Here is a 23,057-nt window from a genome sequence, read left to right on the forward strand (position 1 = left end):
ATATTTTCATTGATTTATGATATCCATGCAATTTAAGTCAAAGTGGTCCAAAACATTCAGGCTCAAAAAAGAACATAAAGGCAGCATAAAAGTAATCCATATAACTTGAGTGGTTTAATCCAAGTGTTATAAGCAGTTTTGGGTGTGAAACAGACCAAAATGTTTCTCCTTTTTTACTATAAATCTTGACATCTGTAGTCGTCATCTTGGGGCGATCATGATTTGAAGCACGATTACACTTCTCGCTTGACACATTCAGGATGCTGTACACACAGAACACTTGGATTAAACCACTCGAGTTGAATTAATTACCTTTACGGTGCCTTTGTCTTTTTTGGAGCTTAATAGTGTCGAACCCCTTGACTTAAATTGTGTGGATTTATTCACATCATATCTCCAGTAAAATATCTTCATTTGTGTTTCGCTGAAGTCATACAAGTTTGAGATGCATAAGGGGGAGAAAATGATCATTTTGTGCTTTTATCATAACTATTTCTTTAATTGTTCTTGAATTTATTTTTAACAATTTCATATTTTTTACTTTTAGACCTGATGGAGCTGAAAAAGGAAAGTCAAGATCTGAATGAAGAGGAGAAACATCAGTATCAGATGCCTGTTGATGTTATTACTGGTGATCAATCTTTTAGTGGCTCACAGACTGAAGAAACCAAATCCAAAAAATCTTTCACTTGTTCTCAGTGTGGAAAGAGTTTCAGTCGTCAAGGAAGCTTGAATCGTCACATGAGAATTCACACTGGAGAGAATCCTGACACATGTCATCAGTGTGGAAAGAGTTGCACAGGTAAAGGAGGTCTTAAAAGATGCATCATAACTCACACTGGAGAGAAGCGGTTCGTATGCTATCATTGTGGAAAGAATTTTGCATTTATAAACAGCCTTGATTATCGCACAGCAGTTCATATTAGAAATAAGTCATTCGCATGCCATCAGTGTGGAAAGAGATGCAAAGGTATAGGAGGTCTTGATAGCCATATGAGAATTCACACTGGAATGAAGTGTTTTGTTTGCTATTATTGTGGAAAGAGTTTTACATTAAAAAAAAGCCATGATTATCACATAGAAGTTCATATTAGAAAGCCTTTCACCTGCCACCTGTGTGGAGAGAATTTAAAAAAGAAAGAAAACCTCAAGCAACACATGATCATTCACACTGGAGAGATGCATTTCGCTTGTCTTCAGTGTGGAAAGCTCATTGATGAACCGCTTTAAAAGTGCTCTGATGGGCGTACCTTCTACGGAGGTTTGTGCCAAACTCCCACAAAAATACAAGCAAGGCATTTTATGGTTTCACTTTAATTTATTCGCACAACGACAAATGTTCTTGGCTCATACAATGTAAATGACATGCATTACTATCGAGACGATAGATAAAGAAACATATTTCCAAATGCACATAGAATTTCAATGTTTTCCTTCATGCGAAATAAATGTTGTAGGTTTTATCAGAGAGCCTTAACATAATGTGAGTGAAGAATTTTGGACATAATGCAGTATACATTATTAATATTGCATAATGCAATATAATTACCGGTGCTGTCTGGGTTTCATAAATGATATAACATATAAAATATTACTTTTTTATGTAATACTATTCCTTTGCAATAATGTTTTATGAAAATGTAATAGTCTTTAAAACCTTAAATGTAATCATATAGCTCCATTTTATTTATAATAATTTACTACTTAAGGTGTAGACTTATCTGTAATGAGCATTCATACACCTTAAGAATTATGACAATTTTTATCATAATAATCGCAATTATTCATGAAAAATTATTGTCAGCCAAATTTCATAGTCGTAACAGCCCTAGCTGCAATGGGTCTGAGTTCTTGAGGAGCTGTGGTGTGAACAACAAGAGGTCTGAGACAACATTAATGTGAAGAGGACCAAAATGAAACCGGACCCCTTTCTTCACCAGAAGAAAGTCCCCTTTACACCAAAGTCACTGAGGTAATTTGCGGCTGGTTCCCTTTCCGGTTCACCTTGACTGAACTGGGTGTGGTTCACTTAAAACGTACTATATGTGAAACCACCCTTGGACTGCCGCTGCCCTAACATAAATTTGTACCCATGTCTCCCAATTGTACACCCTATCACTAGTGCTATACAGGGAAAGCCTAACAAAATATAAATGTATAACTCAAACAAGTCATGGGCAGTCTTGGCTTAAGTTGCATTATCAGATCATTATAGCTTACTAAAGTATATTATATTCATATCTATAAAGTGCATGTGATCACGTTCATATAGATAACAACATGGAGAGCATCCATCTCCGTAATGCAGTCCGATGCCATCGCATTTCATTATAAAGATTTGTTTCATGAGAAACAAAAATAATAATATAAGAAGGAAAAGCTTAATTATGCTTGTTATTGCACTCAGTCCAAAGTCTGCAGATAAGGAGATACTTAATCTACTGACTCAGGTTCAGAGGGTCCCCCTACATTCATAATGTGTCAATCATAGAATATGTGTGCTTCTGATTGATTATCAAATATGATGATTTCATTTTGAAAATCTAGAAGGCACATCATAGTGTAACCATTTTGAATGGATGATTACTGGTCCAGCACATTACATATTATTTTTCTTGGAAGCAATGAAAGCTCAGCAGAAATGGTCTCAGATTTCCGCTATCTGGTTTTGGTCCAGTTCGATAACATCTTTCCAGTGTATCACACCCTGCTGCGTAGCCGCAGACCGGTTAGAGTGTTCGTGATGAACCCCGGTCTACTGTCGAAAGCACCTAAAATGGGCACGTAAGCATCAGAACTGGACCTTGGAGCAGCAGAAGAAGGTTGTCTGGTCCGATGAGTCCCATTTTCTTTTTCATCACATGGATGGCCATGTACGTGTGACGTTTATCTGGGGAAGTGATGGTACCAGGATGCACTGTGGGAAGATGACAAGCCGGTGGAGGCAGAGTGATGCTCTGGGCAATTTTCTGCTGGGAAACCCTGGGGTCGTCCATTCATGTGGACGTCAATTGACACGTCACCTACCTAAACATCATTGCAGACCAGGTACACCCCTTCATGGCAATGGTATTCCCTGATGGCAGTGGCTTCTTTCAGCAGGATAATGCACACTGCACATATTGCTCGGGAATGGTTTGAGGAACATGATGAAGAGTTCAAGGTGTTGCCCTGGCCTCCAAATTACCCAGATCTCAATCCAATTGAGCATCTGTGGGATGTGCACCACCAACAAGTCTGATCCACAAAGACATTAGCATCCACCTTGCAACTTACAGGACTTAAAGGATCTGATGCTAATGACTTGGTGCCAGATAACAGAGGACAGGTTCAGGGGTCTTGTAGAGTCCATTCCCTTGGCAGGTCGGTGCTGTTTTGGCAGCTTGCAGAGGACCAAAAGCATATTAAGCAGGTGGTCATAATGTTTTGGCTCATAAGTGTATAGGTTGTGTACAAGACATTTCAAGCCTGATGATCAAAGGTGCTCACTTCTGAATAAATCACGAGTTGGATGCAGAGTTCCTCCTATTTTTTTTTAATGCAGGTATTTTTCATAGGGATCTAGGGATGTACAAGGTTTCTTTATTCTTAGTTTGAATGGCTACCATGTGCGGTGTGAATTTGGTGGCTGGTTTTGTATTAATGTTGTCAGTTAGTTCATTGTGATCACTGCAATGTAAATGGTAAATATATAACACACTCACATTAAGTATGGATGGATTGATCCATAACGTTTGTATCTGGGACAAACAATGCCAGCCCCTCCACATATCACGAAACATTCACGTTAATAAGCATGTTTGGTGTGAACATTTAAAAGTTTTGCTATTGATTAAAAGCTCCTCCTGCCCCTCTGGCAGTATTGCAGGAGGCTATGCAGTCTTGAACAATCACTTGAGAGTTTAAAGTGGCAGTCATGTGGTTTAATGAATAATCATGAGACAACACAGTGTCATTAATAATTATGAGACACTCATGGCACAATGTACAACTAAACATCACACCCTGTGATGACTCTGAAGAAAAAAAAAGGGCCAAAAAATCCCTAAATTAACCACTTTCCTCTTTAAATGAATGGATGCATTGACATCTATCATGTGTAACATCTCAGAAAATGTAGTTTATTGTTTTATGTTCTATTAAACTAGCACATAGTTAAAAATGCAACTGATTAATTTATTCAAGCATTTCTCAGTGTATAACACAATACAAATAAATGTGTTAATATACAAGAGATTACTGAACTAAAATAGTTATGAGCTGCATTTGGAAATGCATTTATAATGAAATGTACCAAAACTGTTAGAGATACAGAGCTGTAACAAACAAAACATTGTTCTTTATTGGTGAAACTGCCCTCAGTTACATACTGTACAACCCAGCTGGGAAAACTGTACTGTAAAACGTACTTTTTTTAGTGTATAAACCACATCCACATATTTAGCTGTCATTCAATGTAATCCGACCCAATTCGTCAATTTCATGTGTCTGTTCAGGTTCCCTTTCTCTCTGAAACTATTTCCACACTTATGGCATACAAAACTTCTCTCTCCAATGTGAAGTATTATGTGTTTATTAAGACCGCTTTTCTGTGTGAAATTCTTCCCACACTGCGGACACGTGAAAGGTTTCTCTCCAGTGTGAATTGTCATGTGATTATTAAGGTGCCATTTTGTACCGAAACATTTTACACACAGATGACATGCGAAAGGCTTCTCTCCAGTGTGAATTCTTATGTGACTCTTAAGGTTTCCTTTTATCTTGAAACCCCTTCCACACTGATGACATATGAAAAGGCACTCTCCTGAGTGAGATCTTTGGTGAACCTGAAGGTCTCTTTTGCAAATAAAACTCTTTCCACAATGAAGACATGCAAAAGCCTTCTCTTCGGTGTGAATTCTCATATGATGATGAATACTTTCTTTATGCTTAAAACTCTTTCCACACTGGTGACATGTGAAAGGTCTCTCACCAGTGTGAATTCTTATGTGACTCTAAGTTAGCTAGCTGTCAGTGATTTTGGAATGAAAGATTCAGAGCGGGAGTTTACGTCACTTTACCTCCTGAGTGACAGCAGGCAGCTAGGCTCCTGATTGGTTAACGTGGCGCGAATTAACGCCAAAGTTCAGATTTTTCAACTCGGGCGGCAGACGCGAATTCGCGTCAAACGCGTGAATGCACAAAATGCACCATTCGCGCATAACGCACCAGACGCTCAATTCGCGCGAACGAGGCGTATTCGCGTCTACCGCGCCGCGCTCTACGCCTCATTCGCGTCGCAGGAATTTTTTACGCGCGTAACGCGTCTTTGCATTGACTTAACATTGAAATCACTCGCGCCTGACGCACTATTCATAGCGCGTCAAATTCGCGCCTATACCGCGTCTAGTTATACGCTTGACCACTTTGAATCCATTCGCGCGTCAAGAGCGAAATTGACGCGCGTAAAAAACAAAAGTTTGAAGCGAAATTTACGCGCATGACGCGTGTCGGAGGCGAAATCCGATGAAACTCCGGAGGCGAAACCCGTTGACGGCCATTTTTTTACAAGATGGCTGATGTTGATCGAGCATTCGTGGAGAGAGTCACCGCTCTGTATTTGCTCTGGAGAGCAGAACAGCGGCGTATGGGTCGTCGTCGCCGTACTTGGGTCCACCAGACCCTCTAGAGGCGTTCCCAGTTCGGCGAATTTCATCATTTGCTCCAAGAGCTGCGCCTGGATGACGGCCGCTTTCAGCGGTACTTCCGCTTGTCCCGCGCCCAGTTTGATGACCTGTTGTCCCGCATCGGAGCGAGGATCACCCTTCAGGACACCAACTACAGGCGCTCTATCCCAGCTGCGGAGCGCCTGTCCATCTGTCTTCGGTTAGTAAATGTATATAAAATGTTAAATACAGTATATTAAATATATGTTAATTTACGCTATGCTAGCAATGTTTTTCAAACTGTGTGGTACGGATACCACTGTTGGTGCTCTTTCTAGTGATACTCATTTAACTGCTGTAACGTTAACCTAAAAAATAAAATATTATTTTGGCAGACGTGATAATGATGTCTCTATCTGTAAGCAATATGTAGTGCTCTTTCTAGTGATAACGTTACTCGGTTAACTGCTATAACCTAAAAATGATACTGTCATGTCTCTATCTGTAAGCAATATGTAGTAATGTTACTCTTTTTTTTTGATAATCAGTTATTGGCACACTAGTGATTTAAACCATATACACATATACCCTTTTGTTTTGAAGATTCAAAACTTTGTTAAATTGCTTGCAAAATTGCTAGCAAACAAACAAATATGGTGCATTAAAGTAAAACAGACTGGTTATTGTATATAGTTGAATATGTAACTACAAGTGTACTTATAAAAATATTTATCTAGGTTTCTTTCCACAGGGGACTCATTCAGGACCATAGCGTCCAGCTTCAGGGTTGGTGTCTCAACAGTGAGCCAGATCGTCCACCAGGTTGTGACTGCAATCTGGGACTGTCTTGTGGAGGAGTACATGGCTGTGCCCACCACTGATGACTGGAGGTCCATCGCAGGATTCCAGGAGCGGTGGAACTACCCTCTATGCTGTGGAGCGGTGGATGGGAAGCACGTGGTAATGAAGGCACCCCCCAACTCAGGATCCCAGTTCCACAACTACAAGGGAACATTCTCCATCGTTCTCCTTGCAGTTGTGGATGCGAGGTATCGCTTCGGGTGATCGATGTTGGGGGTACGGCAGGACCAGCGACGGTGGGATTCTGGCAAACTCTGCCTTTGGACAGGCTCTCCGTGCTGGTACACTTCATCTGCCTCCTGACCAGCCTCTTCCCGGTGCTGATGAAAGAGGACCCCAGCCCCATGTCTTTGTGGCTGATGAGGCGTTCCGCTCATGGAGGAACCTCATGCGGCCCTTCCCTGGACGCACCCTTCCTCCAGAGAGGCGTGTCTTCAATTACCGCCTCTCCAGAGCCAGGCTGGTGGTGGAGAACGCCTTTGGCATCCTCTCCTCACAGTGGTCCACCCAGAAGTTGCGGAGAAGTGTGTGAAGGCGACGTGTCTTCTCCACAACTTTCTGAGGTGTTCGGAGGGGAGAGAGGCACCTGCTGCGAGGGGCGCGGGACATGCTGGAGAGGAGCCACTGCCAGGTCTGGGTCGGGTTGCGGCCAACAACTCCTCCAGAGAGGCACTCCGGGTGAGGGATGTCTTCATGGCACACTTCTCGGCGGAGGGAGCAGTACCGTGGCAGCCGACGGAGTAGCATTTGAAGTCCTCCTCATGACTTCCCCACAACGGCTCTTTTAAGAGCCACCCACAAACCTGTAAAGAGCTAAACTATCTAAAAATAGTCCATTATTATTATATTTTGTATTTTTTTTCCCAGGTTGTCAGCCCCAGTTCCAGGATGTCAGGTCCACAACATGCACATTTATTAAGTTGAGACTTTTTAAAAATGTCAGGTTTTCCATGGTAGTATATCAGGTTAAATTGTTTATTTATTTTTTTGATGATAAATGGAGCCAGCCTCCAAAAGTAATTAACCTGTCCTGTGTTTTTTTACTTATTCAACACTGTCCAGACACTAATGTTGGTTGTCTTTACATTACAATAATAATGTTTCATATAATCTAGATTTAGATATGGAATAAATAGCAATCAATACAAAATCAAAATGTCTCATATATTGAAATCAAGTTATGTGATAAAAGATTTGCTTTGTTTGTGCATTAGAACCACACCAATCATTTAGTCATATTACAAAATAATTTATTAAGGCCAAACATATAAAGTAATTTGAGGTATAACATTAAAAAACATACTGAGGCAAAACGTAAAAAAAATTTAGGCAAAACATATAAAATAACAATATGAACTGAAAAAAATGAACAATATGTGCAAACTATTTACATAAAGAGACAGGAACAAAAAGGACCTCGCTTGGAAGGTGGAAGAGCCACAGGGAACGGCATAGGAGAAGAGGAAGGAGGGCATTCTGCATTTCATGCAGAGCCTGCCGCTCTATTCCTTCTATTTCTTTTTTTAAAAGTTTACTGTGTGGGGGGGTCCAATTGTTCCAAATTTAGCACAATGGTGCTATTTTCCATTGCCAATTTGTAAATTTGAAATTTAACTGTTTCTTTTAAATGAGGCGGCATGCTCTGCAGAAAAGGCAGAAGGCTGAGGAGGAAGTACTCATCAGCGGAGCGTGGGGTTGGAGGTCGCGCCGGAGGTTGTGTCAGAAGCAACAACAGCGTCTGCTCCACCTCCGACAGACCATCCTGGGACCGCTCACGGGGCCGCCGTCGGGCTCTCCTCCTCTGTTGGCCTGTGAAAGCAATACACAGTGCAATGAGAAGGCAGAAAGATGATACCTGATTTTCATGTTCACAGTAAAGGTTAACAATTTAATTGAAACAACAAAATTGTCTAGATATTGTGAGAATACTATCTGTGTCAGTGACATAGACAGTGCTTAAATGCAAGTGTGAAATTGTTTTGAACTATATATCAAGTAATTACAAGTTATACTTCAGACATGTACATAGATAAACATGCAAATGAACAGTAGCTAAAAAGTATGTATGTACTATTGCCTTCACACACCTGTGAGTTCAGCAGCAGGGGCTGAGGGACCAGGGACTGGGGAGACAGGAGAAGAGGCAAGGGATCTCAGAATATCCTCTTCCCCCCTCTGATCATTTTCCTCTGTCAAGACAATATTAAATGTTAATACAACACATTGGTAACAATGATCATAGAGAGATTACATTTCTTCATCTGTAAACAATGACAGCATATATGCCTTGTAATGTGGATTCATTGGAAACACACCAGTCTCTGTCTCCCACGCTGTTTCTCCAGGCTGTCCCTGGTCCTCGAGGTGGTTGTCCTCTCTGATCCGGGCCTCGACCCCCTCCATGTTACCACTAGTCTCCCGTGGGGTGACGAAGGGGTCGAGGAATCCCAAGATCTGAGAGTACTTCCACCTCTTCCCAGACCCTGCTGCTGACCCACTCCTCTTGTCCATCTCCTTCCTCTTCTCCTTCAGATATGTGTCCCTGAGGCTCTTCCACTTTTTTCTGCAAAAGTCCTCTGAATAAACAATATCTTGTAAGCAAAAAATGTTGCTGTATATAAGCGGGAAAATAATTGTAAAATAGCGCAAGGCAGCTTGCTAGCTGGTTAGCAGGTCAATAACGTGACTCAAAAGTAGCAGGAAAATAGTTAAAAATAGCTAGCTGCTTAGCAGGGCAATAACGTGACACAAAAGTGAAATGTGTAATTATATATATATATATATATATATATATATATATATATATATATATATATATATATATATATATATATATATATGCATGTAAAAAATATACCCATAAATATTTTGCAACGTCTTTATACACATTACAGGAGTAATACAACACAGGACAAAACATCAATATTTTTTTAAATATGCAAATTGTTGTTCATTACAATTTCAATAAAACTGTAAACCCTCGCTCTGAGTTTGCATGTTTTGATGTCCACATGTTCTTGTTCAAGAAATTACAGTGACTGTAGCATTTCTATCGTAAAGAAGTGGACAAATATTAAAGATTAATTTGTATTTACAACTTACCAGGTTGCCCAATCTCCTCACTGACCCTCTTCCAAGCGAGGTCCTTTTTGTTCCTGTCTCTGTAAAAACATGAAGTGGAATCGTACAATTCTGGGTGACTGCTTACAGCAAGAATTAATTTTTCCTCCATAAGGATTCCTTTATCCATGAAACTCTTTCCACTCTGATGAAATGTGAGAGAATTTTTGGCTCTTTGACTTCTTTTGTGTGAGAAATTCTTTCCAGATTGTGAGCAATTAAAATGTTGTTCTTCTGACTTTAAATGATCACGTTTCTGATACTGATGTTTCTCCTCCACTTCATTCAGGTCTTGACATTCCTCTTTCAGCTCCATCAGATCTAAAATGAACATGGGGTGTGACATAATGAATAACTTGAAATCTTTTGACTATTAAAAGTAAAAATTTTAAACAACATTTTTAAAAATGCACTTTGTTTGGAAGATTCTGTAAATGTACATTACATATACAGTTGAAGCCAGAAGTTTACATACACTTAGGTTGAAGTAATTTATCTACATTTTTTAACCACTCCACAGATTTCATATTAGCAAACTCTAGTTTTGCCAAGTCTTTTAGGATATCTACTTTATGCGTGACATGAGTAATTTTTCCAACAATTGTTTACAGACAGATTGTTTCACTTTTAACTGACTATATCACAATTCCAGTGGGTCAGAATTGGTTACATACGCCAAGATAACTGTACCTTTAAGCAGCTTTGAAAATTCCAGAAAATGATGTCAAACCTTTAGACAGTTAACTTCAGATGGGAGGTGTACTAAATCGGAGATGTACCTGTGGATATATTAAGGCCTACTTTTAAACTCAGTGCATCTTTGTTGACATCATGGGAAAATCAAATAAATCAAAGATCTCAAAAAAGGTTCATCCTTAGAAGCAATTTCCAAACATTTATATAGCGCTTTTCTAGGCACTCAAAGCGCTTTACACAGCATAGGGATGAAGCGACGGCAGACATAGTGCGCTAGAACACCCACCACACACCAGATATTGGTGGGGAGGAGAGAGTAGAGTGATGCAGCCAATTCAGGGATGGAGATTAATACGAGGCCATGATAGGTAGGGGCCAATGGGGGGAATTTGGCCAGGAAACTAGGGTAACACACCTACTTTTACGAGAAGTGTCCTGGGATTTTTAACATCTCATCCGAAGGATGGTGCCTTTTTACAGTATAGTGTCTCCGTCACTATACTGGGGCATTAGGACCCACATAGACCATAGGGTGAGCACCCCCTGCTGGCCTCCCTAATATCACTTCCAGCAGCAACCTTGGTTTTCCCCAGGAGGTCTCCCATCCAGGTACTTGCCAGGCTCAACTCTGCTTAGCTTTAGTGGGCAACCAGTCAAGAGCTGCAGGGTAACCTAATTAACCACATTCATCTGTACAAACAATAGTATGCAAGTATTAACACAATGGGACCACGCAGCCATCATACCACTCAGGAAGGAGATGCATTCTGTCTCCTAGAGATGAACGTAGTTTGGTGCAAAAAATGCAAATAAATCCCAGAACAACAGCAAAAGACCTTGTGAAGATACTGGAGGAAACCGGTAGACAAGTATCTATATCCACAGTAAAACAAGTCCTATATCGACATAACCTGAAAGGCTGCTCAGCATGGAAGAAGCTACTGCTCTAAAACTGCCTTTAAAACGCCAGACTACAGTTTACAAGAGCACATGGTGACAAAGATCTTACTTTAAGAAGAAATTTCCTTTGGCCTGATGACACAAAAATGAAACTTTTTGACCATAAAGACCATCGTTATGTTTGGAGGAAAAAGGGGGAGGCTTGCAAGCCAAAGAACACCATTCCAACCGTGAAGCATGGGGGTGGCAGCATAATGTTGTGGGGGCACTTTGCTGCAGGAGGGACTGGTACAGTTCACAAAATAGATGAGATCAAGAGAAAGGAAAATTATGTGGATATATTGAAGCAACATCTCAAGACATCAGCCAGGAAGTTAAAGCTCAGTTGCAAAAGGGACTTCCAATTGGACAATGACCCCAAGCATACCTCAAAAGTTGTGGCAAAATGACTTAAGGACAACAAAGTCAAGACATTGGAGTGACCATCACAAAGCCCTGACCTCAATCTGACACAAAATGTGTGGGCAGAACTGAAAAAGCATGTGTAAACAAGGAGGCCTACAAAACCTGACTGTTACACCAATTCTGTCTGAAGGAATGGGCCAAAATTCCAGCAATTTGTGTTTGGGAAGGTTACCCAAAATGTTTGACCCAAGTTTAACCATTTAAAGCCGGTTTCTGAAAAACCATTTCTGGCAGTCAGTAGGGAGCTGCTAAGCCCTTGGCAGAGGCCGTTCCTCTGCATTCAGGCAGCGGCTGCTCTTTTGGGCGGACGGCAGTGGTGAGGACTCCACGACAGCACATCCCCCCTCCATCCTGGGCTCCGGCACCAATGTAACGAGGTTAAAATAGGACACGACTCCACATGCCGAACTGTCCTTGGGCAAGACACCGAACCCCAAGTTGCTCCCAATGGCAGGCTAGTGCCTTGCATGGCAGCTCTGCCGCCATTGGTGTGTTAATGTGAGTGTGGATGGGTGATTGGGACACAGTGTAAAGCACTTTGGTGCTATATAAGTGCAGACCATTTACGATGAGGAGGTGGGAAATGGCTGAACCATCAAAATAATGTTTTAATTTAAACTTTAAGACACAAAACATAAACGCACATATGGCAGCTGCGTGTGGCACTCTCAAACTGCCACATCCCGCTGCACTTATCCCTCTCCTCGGCTGATTAGCCCGATTGGGGGCCGGGCATGTGTAATCATGGCCCGGCCCCACCCTCCTCCTCGTCACAGTTGCGTTTTGGGTGATTCGATCTGATAAGTGGTGAGTATTAAATACAGTCGTCATGATTGGGAATAAAACCAAAGCAGTTTTTCAGAGCCACCTTATTTACACTCTGAGGTATATAATGTCAAATCAGAAAAATAAGTAAAAAAGTAAAAAACATCAGCGGGTTCAGAATGTCTCAGTGAAAGTCAGCAGTCTCAGAATGTATCATATCTATCATTAAAAAAATTGAAAAGTTTCTTTACAATGATATCAAACACTTGAACCTCCTTGTTTGTTTGTTTGTGTATGTGTGTGTGTGTAATTATAAGCCATTCATTTTGGGCATGCCACTGAAACAGGAAATCTTTAAAAACACGCTCAGAGTTTAAAGGGTTAAACTGGCAAAGTCATAGCCTGTGCATTCATTGCAATGTTATTTATTAATCCTAACTATTAATTCTGATAAAAAAAACATGACACTGTATATACATAAACTTCTGAAATTACAAATAAACTGTACATGAATCAGTGATTGCATCAATCACTGAAAACATTTTCTCAGGTGTAAAAATCACCAAATAATTCCACAAAATGCTCTATTGTAAGAGCGATAACGAGCCCGAAGTGATCAACGGCTTAGTCCTTTACATTTCAACCCATTACACTGTTTCCGCCAGTAGTGGGCACTTGCGCAAATGTAAGTAATGACATATATTCGAGTCCACGAGATGGAGGGAAGTTAGCGATGTGAGGGAGTACAAATTTGAGGTGGAATAATGCCCTATTGTGAACTAGCAACATAAGAAAATGGAAGATCTGCAATCGAGCAGGGATCAAAACCTCTGAATGGAAGCCGTTCGAGGGGCATCAAGCAAGCATGGACAGCGCTCGAAGAAGCCGGCCGTCTTCGCCACCTTCAGCCGTCCTGCGAGCTACGCCATCCGGCGACGTATACTTTTTAAAGCAAGCTAGTTCTTATGAACTTCACAAAAGAGTACGAGCGTCTTTTTAAAGATGCCTCGCTCCACTTGCGCCTCATGCCGCGCCCCTCTCAGCACCGGAGACCGCCACGTCATCTGTGCTCTCTGCCTGGGACTGGGGCATGCAGAGCTCGCCCTCGCTGAAGGCGGATGCGATCTCTGCGAGGAGCTTCCGATGTCGACCCTGCGGGCTCGACTCGGCGCTCAAGACCGAAGCCGCGCCGCCTTCCATTCAGCCGCGCAGAAAAAAGCGCCACTCTCAAAGGCTGCCGGAACCAGTGGTAGAAGCGATTGCCTCGCCGGAGCCCCTCCCTCGAGCATCGCCTTCACCCTCCCCGCCAACCCGGGACGCGCAGTTGCCGTCGAGCGGCTGCTCTGCTGCCATCTCGGACGAAGAAGCGGAGGATAAGGGCTGTTCCATCATGGCTTCGGACAGGGAGGAGTGGTCAGGCTCACACGCCTCCTCCTCGGCCCAGGAATCCAGCAGGACCCGTGCCGGAGTCGAAGGGGAACTAACGCGCCTCCTCACACAGGCCGTCGGCCGCCTCGGGCTCGAGTGGTCACCGCCCCCTGAGCAGGCTCCCAACAGACTCCACGCTGCACCTTTGCCCGCCCTCCGCGAGATGGCGGTCTAAGCTGGTGCTCCCGTCTAAGGCCTGCAGAACTACTTCCGCCTGTGTTGGCCGCGCCTATACCACCGCCGGCCAAGCCGCATCTGCTCTGCATTCCATGGCCGTCTTACAGACAGAGGCTGTTTCAGATCTGACTAGCCGACATGGGAGAAGCTGAACGCACTACGCGCCGCTCTCTCTGTCCGGTCTCTTCGGTTCCGCGGTGAGTGGCATTGTTGACCGTTCTCGAAGCCCAAGCCATGAATCTCTTTCTGCCTCGTCGCTTAGCTCCTCTGCAGGCCGCCCACGTGACCAGCCTCCTGCACGAGCCTCTTCACAGCGCCCAGCTCAACAAGCCAGACTTCTCAGCGTCGACAGGGCGGCCGCCCTTGATCAGCGCTCAGACAGCTGCCGCGAGACCGCCGCCCCTGCGGGCCTCGGCCTAAGATTGTACTGAAACCTGAGCAACCGAAGTCCTCCTAGCATTGTTGAGAAAACGACGGCTCAGTCCCGCCACGGCTGGACCACCGTCAAAGCTTCGCCCCCTGTCAGTCCCCTTCTCTCAGGCTACTGCAGTGGTGGATTCAGCAGCCAACAAGCCGGTGATATTACCCGCTTGCCTGCACTCAAACGCCGTTTCCACGGCGACCCAAAATAAAGCCTTATGTGTAGAAAATGTGCCCACAATCCAGTGTTCACCCCTACACACAAGCATTGCACGTCCCGTGTCCCTATCAGAGCACACTCACATAAAGCGGTTACAACCCGCTCGAGTGTTAGGGTTAATAAACGCACCCACGAATCCGTCGCGCGCCCATTCTCTGGCCGCTCTGTCACACGACCAGCCTTATGTGTAGAAAATGTGCCCACAATCCAGTGTTCACCTCTACACACAAGCATTACACGTTCCGTGTCCCCATCAGAGCACACTCAAAAGCGGTTACTGAACCACTTCGAGTGTTAGAGTCAATAAATGCGCTCACGAATACGTGCGGCGCCCATTCTCTGCCCGCTCTGTCACACGGCCAGCAAACACTTCTCTGTATGTAAGTCCCGTGCCCGTGGCTATGCTTGCGCATCACTTAACAGACGTGACTCTTTCCCCATTCACCTCAATCGGGAAGTCACTCACAGAACAGCCTGTCCATGCTGTCTGCGAGCAGTCCAGCATAAGCACAGTAAGCACGCTCACACATTCTGTTCAGCGCGCTGTGTGCGGCAATAAGAGCGATTTGGCCATTCACCCTCTAACATTACGCTTCAAAGCGTGGGAAGATATTCCAGGGATATCCGAATGGGTGTTAAGCACAATAAAACAGGGCTATTTGCTACAGTTCGATCACCGTCCTCCTTGCTTCAGAGCGTGGCTCGAAACTACTGTGAACACGGAAGCAGCGTGCATGCTTCGTTCAGAAATAGCAAACCTTCTGTGCAAAAGGGCCATAGAGAGAGTGCCGCCTCCCCTGATCGAGTCGGGGTTTTACAGCCGTTATTTTCTTGTCCCCAAGAAAGACGGCGGCCTCAGACCAATATTAGATCTCAGGGTTTTGAACAAAGCGCTTGCAAAAAGACCGTTCAAAATGCTTACAACCAGCAAACTCCTCGCGCATGATGCGCCAGGGGACTGGTTTATTTCTCTCGATCTGAAAAATGCATACTTTCAGATTCAGATAAATCCCGTCACAGGCCATTCTTGAGATTCAGCCGACGGCCAGGTTTATCAATACACCGTCCTTCCGTTCGGCCTGTCCTTAGCACCCCGTACTTTCACGAAGTACATGGACGCGGAGCTCGCACCCCTGCGGAGTCAGGCAATTTCCTTCCTTGGAATAGAAATAGACTCAGTGGCAATGACGGCTCGCTTATCTACACAGCGTGTGCGCCGTGTGCAGCGACTAGCCGCGTCATTTCAGATGAACAGCCTCACACCTCTGAAGAAATTTCAGAGAGTGCTAGGCTACATGGCCTCAGCCGCAGCAGTACTTCAGCTGGGTTTACTGCACATGCGCCCGCTTCAGCATTGGCTAAACACCAGCGTCTCGCCGGGCTTGGGCCACAGGCCGCCAGCCCATCTAGGTGACTCAGACCTGTATTTCAGCTCTGCAGCCCTGGACAGTGGCCGAATGGTATCAGCGGGGAGTGACAATGGGAGCTGTATCTCGCCGAAAAGTCATCTCGACAGATGCGTCCAACACGGGTTGGGGCTCGGTCTGCGAGGGCTCTCCGGTTTTCGGCCTATGGTCAGTTCAGGAAAAGCTCCTTCACATAAATTGTCTGGAAATGATAGCGGTCGAGTGCGGCGCATGCGCTTTCTCCGGTCATTCAGGGTCACCACGTCCTGGTCCGTTCGGACAACAGATCTGTGGTATCCTACCTAAACCGTCAGGGCGGTGTCAGATCCAGGAACCTCTTCCATCTGACGAAACGCATACTGAGTTGGTCCCAGTGCCACCTGCGCTCGCTGAGGGCGGCGCGCGTGCCAGGCCACCTGAACGACGGCCCAGACAGACTGTCCAGAGACAATATTCCCCAGGGGAATGGTCCCTGCACGCTCAAACAGTCCAGACGTTATGGCACCTATTCGGCAGAGCAGAGATAGACCTCTTTGCGTCCAAAGAGAACTCTCACTGCCCAATAGTTTTCTCGAAAAGCGAGGAAGCGCTGGCCCAGGACTGGCCCAGACGCCCGCTTTACGCCTTCCCTCCCGTCTCGCTATTGCCACAGGTAATGCAGAGGATCAGGGAAACGTGTCACTCGGTGCTCCTCATAGCCCCGCATTGGGAGAATCAGACATGGTTCCCGGAGCTTACGCAGCTGTCACTGACAGCGCCGTGGCCCATCCCAGTGAGAGCAGATCTCCTCTCTCAAGCTCGCGGCACAATCTGGCATCCCCACCCAGAGTGCTGGGCACTGCATGCGTGGGTGATCAACGACTACCCGTCGCTCTGCCAGAAGGAGTAATAAACACCATCATACACGCTAGAGCCCCTTCCACGGGAAGACTCTATGCGTCAAAATGGTCTGTGTTCTCAAAATGGTGAAACGACAGAGACCTGGACCCACGGACATGTGGGGTGTCGTCGATGCTCGTATTTCTACAAGAGCTGCTGGATAAGGGCAGATCCCCATCCACGCTCAAAGTGTATGTGGCAGCCGTTGCGGCGTTCGCTGAACCCCTGCACGGCCAGTCATGGGGTAAAAACGAGCTGGTCATCCGGCTTCCTCAGGGAGCTAGAAGGATGAACCCCGCGCTCCCATCGGTTCCTATCTGGGATCTTTCTATAGTTCCCGAAACTATGAAAGCCCCCTTTCGAACCACTTCAATCCGTGGATTTGAAATACCTTTCACTCAAAACCGTTTTCTGACTGCCCTGTCATCAGTCAAGCGTGTGGGAGATCTTCACGCGCTGTCTGTCAGCGCTGCGTGTCTTGAGTTTGGACCAAGTGACTCCAAGGTCATTTTAAAGCCTAGACACGGCTATGTTCCCAAGGTGATCGGTACTCCTTTCAGAGCACAGGTCATTTCCCTATCGCGCTGCCAGCACCCGATAGCGACGCGACGCCAATCTCCTTTGCCCGGTCAGAGCACTGAGATTGTATACTCCGCCGCTTTCAGGCGCTCTGAGCAGCTTTTCGTTTAGTTCGAGGGCGCACCAAAGGTCTTGCCGCCTCGAAACAGACACTATCTAGATGGATAGTGGACGCTATTGCTGCTGCATACGCGTCAAAAGACCTGCCATGCCCGTTGGGCATTAGGGCTCACTCCACTAGAGGCATGGCATCCTCGTGGGCATGGTCCAGCGGGATTTCCATTCACGACATATGTGTGGCAGCGGGATGGACTTCCCCTCCACCTTTGTCAGATTTTACAATATGGAAGTGCCCGCTCTGCAGGCAAAACTACTAGCGGTTTAATCACGCTACAGCTCCCTGGTGAGCTGCACTGATGGGACACATTCCACACAGACCGGCACCGCCGCTCTGTCGTTCCCTTCCCACTATGTGCTTATGTATTACACAATCAATGACCCGCATTCTTGCCGACCAAATATTATTTCCCCACTCATAAGGGCTCCCGGGTCCCCCTTAATTCCCTGGGGCTCATACAGTGGATGCTTGGCGCGACGGCATTGACAATGGGTTCCCGTAGCATAAGCTAGCTTACATATCTGAGAGAACCTCTCGTAAGAGAACGTATCGGTTACCTAACGTAACCTCGGTTCTCTCTAGATGAGGGAACGAGTATTGCGTAGCCGGCCGTGCTTCGCGCCACGGCGACTTTTCAGCTTCAGTCAATGAAAACCGGGGTTCCAGCCTACTGAACTACGCTTATATGCACTCTAGTCACGCCCATTTTGGCGGGCTTTGATGCAGTGAGCGCCGGACGCCTCTCATTGGATGCGAGTTCGCCCAAGCTCGTCTATAGGCTGCAGCAGTTGCCGCAGAGCAACCTATGAGCTCGCTAGCTAGCCCGCTCAAGGTCTACAGCTGCCGCACTGCGTTGACAATGGATACAAAAATTAAGGATAATTTTTTGGCTTCAATATCTCAGAAAAGATGAATCTTTCCCGTAGCGTAAGCTAGCTTACGCAATACTCGTTCCCTCATCTAGAGAGAACCGAGGTTACGTTAGGTAACCGATACGTTTTCAATGCAAAGGAGCTGCTGCCACCCACACCCCTTTCTGGAAGTGGGATGTGCTTTCCTGCTGGTGTCATGGATACCCCGGTGACAACAAAATTATATATAACACGGAGACCAAACCAAGTCAATCATCTTACTGTATTGTGCTTAACAAAGGTCGAGTTATGAAATATGAAAAACGGCTATAGTTTTATAAAATACCAGTATGAAATAATGACCAGTTTTATTACTCTGAAAATCTTCATTGCATGGCCACTAGGGCTGCAACTAATGATTATTTTGATAATCGACAAATCTAATGATTATTAGAATGATTATTCCACTATTCGGTTGATTATTACAATAATTAATCATTAGCTCTTAACCGACTATTCAGCTTGAGCCCTGACTTAAAAGGTTGTATTAAACGTGCTTACTAACAATAAAGAGGATAAAATCTTCTTTTAAAGGGCACCTATTATAGAATTTTGAAAATAACCTTTCATGTAGTGTGTAACATAGATTTAAGTGAACAAAAACATCCTGCAAAGTTTTATATATGAAAGTTCACTGTAAAAAAAGTTATTGTCTCTCAAAAGTAGGAGTCGACTCTGAGTCAATTTAATGAATCGTTTTTCCAGTGAGTCATTTTCCTTTTCGTTGTGACATCAAGACGAAAAATTATCAAATTGGCCGCGCCCACTCATTGCGTGCGTAGACACCAGGGAAAACTTGAAAACATCATGTCGTCAACAAGACGCTGTGTTCTCATGTGCGTATCAAAAGCGACCTTTTTTTCACTGCCCAGGGACGAGCATGTGAAGAATCAGTGGCTAGAGTTTATATTTACAACTTTACTACACAAGTATAGCCCGAACCTTGTGCTGTGTTCGCGTCATTTTAATGACGATTGCTTTACGAACATGAATGCTTTCAAGTGTGGATTCGCGAGCCGGTTGATACTGAAGGAAGGTTCAGTACCAAGTTTATTTGGATCGGCTTCCTCCTCCGAATCACAACCTGTAAGTATTATTAATAATTGTTGCTTTTATGTGTTTTTTAGCATGCTTAATAAGTATTTGTGTGTGTTGTGTAAGTTACGCTCAGCGCAGCTTCTAGGTCTCCAATGTAAATCTTTTTGAAATATGTGAAATGTTTGTCGATGTTATTGGAGTTGTCATAAAGAATAGAGCAATAACTTGTAGTAATGCAGTGCTTTATCAATATGTTTATGCATTGGGCTAACGCAAACAATAACTGATTGGGTGTTTACCACCGAACTTTGGGCTATGATCTAATTTTCAACACTTAACAAACCATAATCCATTAATGGTGATGGGCGTTCCGTTTCCGACAATCTCTGCACAGATTATACCAATCACAACTGACTGGGTCATCAGACCAATCACCGCAGATTAGCGTCACGCAAATGAGGGGTTTGGAAAAATGAGCCGTTGAACGAATCATTTGGGAGTCGGTGAGCAAATCAGGTAAACATAAATGCATATTATAAGACAACAAAAGTGTTTTTTGTCATTGCATGCATGTAAAACTGTTGTTGGGGACTCCCAAAACAATATTAGGAACATTTTAAATGCCATAATAGGTGCCCTTTTAAAATATCTCTAAATCTAAATGACATTTACTGAATTCTAAGGAAAAAAAAAATTGTAATCGAGTTTTTGTCTTGTTTTCAACATACTCTCTAAAAGCAAGTCTAAATATCTCATATGTTGCTTCTCAGGTAAATGTATCTTGTTAAGTAGGCTGTTTTTAGATATTTAAAAATATTTAAATATTGTATTCAAAATTCTCCAATAACAATTTTTTTCTTCTGCAGTATAGCTACTAATGTAAATGTACATTGTCACTATTAAAGCTAGGGAATAGCTTTAAACGAACAATTTCAGCATTACGGCTCATCATAGCTGAGAGAAACAACAGACTGATTAATTACAGAACTCAAGGCGCTTACCTCTTACCAGAATTTCCACATTGAAGAGGACGTGCTGTTTAAAATGGCGGAGGACATTGCGGTTTCTATAGTGAATAACGCACCGGTTACCACGATATAGGGAGAAATACCACCGCTTGGACAGCTACTTTTCCATGAGAAAACTGATCTCCAGAAAGCTGACAGCATCTCTGCTTGGGAGTGGCAACAGGTGATCACACACACTCCATCCATCCATCCAGCTATCTATATCTCTCCCTCTCTCTCTCTCACACACACACACATCCATCCTTGTTTATCCAATAACTTGTTAGAAACCGCACAAGCCATGATACTATTTCTAAAGTGACATTTTTGAATTACTAACGAAGGCTTGGATGCATCATTTGGTTTGAACTAGCAACGGAAGATTATGATCCCTCACATAAGAAAGTAGTTACGAAATGATTGCACTCAGTTTTTTCTAATTTTTGTGCGATAATAATATGACCCTAAATCAGCACTGCTGTGATTACCTACAGCACTCGGCCGCAGTCGAATCACATATCACACTCTTCTTCGTGTGATATTGCTTAAATATCATATATGGACCGGCTTGGTCTAAAGAGGATGCTGTGGTGATTTCTTTAGATGGCAAGAAAGCTTTTGATCAAATAAGAGAGGAGGAATATGTTCAAAGAACCTAGTGCATCAGTTATAACTAATGGACAGATCTCGTTGCCTTTCCGTTTGCACAAAGGAACAAGGCAAGGTGGTCCGTTTTCCCCTTTTATTTTTGCTCTGGCCTGAGAACCACTGGCCTTTCGAATTTGATCTAGCCCAATCATACATCCAATTTCATGTCAAGGTGGCCATCATAAGATTCCAGCATATGCAGATTACATTTTGATTTTCATTTTAAACCCTGAAGCATCTATTCCTCCATTGTTACATATAATGAATGCAATAGGGTCATTTTTAGGGTACAAGATAAACTGGGACAAGAGCAATTTGATGCCCCCATCCCAACAAGGAAATAAAGAGTTTTCTCAGAAACTTTTATCAGTATATGTATTACAGTAGCAAGAACTTTCAATAAGTTACAGCTTACCTGGTATAAGAGAATAGAGCAGCTGAAGGCGAATATTGAATTTTGGAGCACACTACCAATTTGTATGGAGGGGAGAATAAATGCAGTAAAAATGGTAGTGCTGCCTAGGTTACTTTATCTTTTCCAAGCCAACCCAGTGTTCAAATTTATTTTAAGAGGTTACACTCAGTTATTTCTACCTTAATTTGTGGGGTTAAGCAACCTCGGATCACCAGGATGGATTGGGATTGTTTGGGTGCAATGAAAGTTGAAGATGCATTAAAAGTGCAGCTGAATTAATACTCTCCATTTCACTCTCTCTCTTGGTTATGTAAAGTTTGTGGTAGCCATGCCTGTGACACATGGAGCAGCTGAGGACTGGAAGTGTCAATTTTGTTATCGTGACAACCTTATTTTCTACACTTCAAAACCTGATGAAAGTTGTATTATGAAAAATAAACGAATGAAGATGAATACAAACCTCTTTGTTCTTCAGTATCTTCAGTTTTTATTCCACATGTTTGTGTAATACTGATGTCTTCACTCTCTTCTTTAATAAACTCCATCTTTACAGCAGTTTGTCACACAGGTTATTTTTTCCGTATCTGGAAACTTCATCACGTTGAAGATGTTGGAAAAATCAACAGAAAGAAAAAGTAAATCACTCTGTTCCACATGTGTGCATTCGCTTTATTCACAATACAATAACATGAATAAATGTTGCGCCACCTACGAGAGACAAACTATCAGCATTTCACATAAAACAATATAAACATTTTAGATTCAGTAATAATCTATTCATTTCAGATTACGAAAGCAAAAATTATATCAATAATATATGTTAGTAGAGTACATTTTAAAAAATAAATTCATTTGAAAGTTTTACATAGTTTTTTTTTTAATACATATGAAATGCTTGAAAACACAAACCTTCCCTGAGCAAAAGGAGGCGCAGCCGTTATGACGTCACAACAACAGCAGTTCAGAGAAGCAAAATAAAAGTTCCTTTGCATGCACACATAGTCTAAAACAGGGGTTCTCAACTGGTGGGTCGCGACCCAAAGGTGGGTCGCAGACCTGTTTTGGGTGGGTCTCGGTAAGCTGGTAAAAAAAAATAAATAAATAAAAAATTAATGTGCGTCTCATGTTTGATTGGTCTTTTATTTTGAAAAAAGGTTTATTTTGACAGGCATTCGTCAGATTTTGACATTGATTTTATTCACTTTTGTACATGCAGTTGTCATGGTTCTCCTTAGTTTCTTATTAATTTGCTCTGAATAGAGTAAAAATATCTTGTTATGTGGCCTTATTTATTTAATTAACTTTTGTACATGCGGTTGTCAGGTTCCAGTTACTTATTAATATGCTCTGAAATGCACG

At 43.4% G+C, this 23,057-nt stretch overlaps 2 protein-coding genes across 2 annotated transcripts in view; one reads left to right on the top strand and one right to left on the bottom strand.

The window, feature by feature from the left end:
* The window catches only part of LOC127649498 (gastrula zinc finger protein XlCGF8.2DB-like), a 162,502-nt gene that overhangs the window by 118,363 nt on the left and 21,082 nt on the right, over positions 1 to 23,057 (top strand). The window lies entirely within an intron of this gene.
* On the bottom strand, positions 6,739 to 22,639 carry LOC127649501 (uncharacterized). The gene is made up of 6 exons (XM_052134633.1): positions 22,608 to 22,639; positions 22,159 to 22,289; positions 9,609 to 9,947; positions 8,822 to 9,082; positions 8,594 to 8,695; positions 6,739 to 8,315 (listed from the first exon to the last, which is right to left on the bottom strand). Exons 2-6 carry the CDS (start codon positions 22,241 to 22,243, stop codon positions 8,038 to 8,040), a joined length of 1,065 nt encoding a protein of 354 aa, XP_051990593.1. The 5' UTR covers positions 22,244 to 22,289; positions 22,608 to 22,639; the 3' UTR covers positions 6,739 to 8,037.

The sequence above is a fragment of the Xyrauchen texanus genome, chromosome 9, assembly GCF_025860055.1.
Source record: "Xyrauchen texanus isolate HMW12.3.18 chromosome 9, RBS_HiC_50CHRs, whole genome shotgun sequence".
Classification (NCBI taxonomy): domain Eukaryota; kingdom Metazoa; phylum Chordata; class Actinopteri; order Cypriniformes; family Catostomidae; genus Xyrauchen; species Xyrauchen texanus.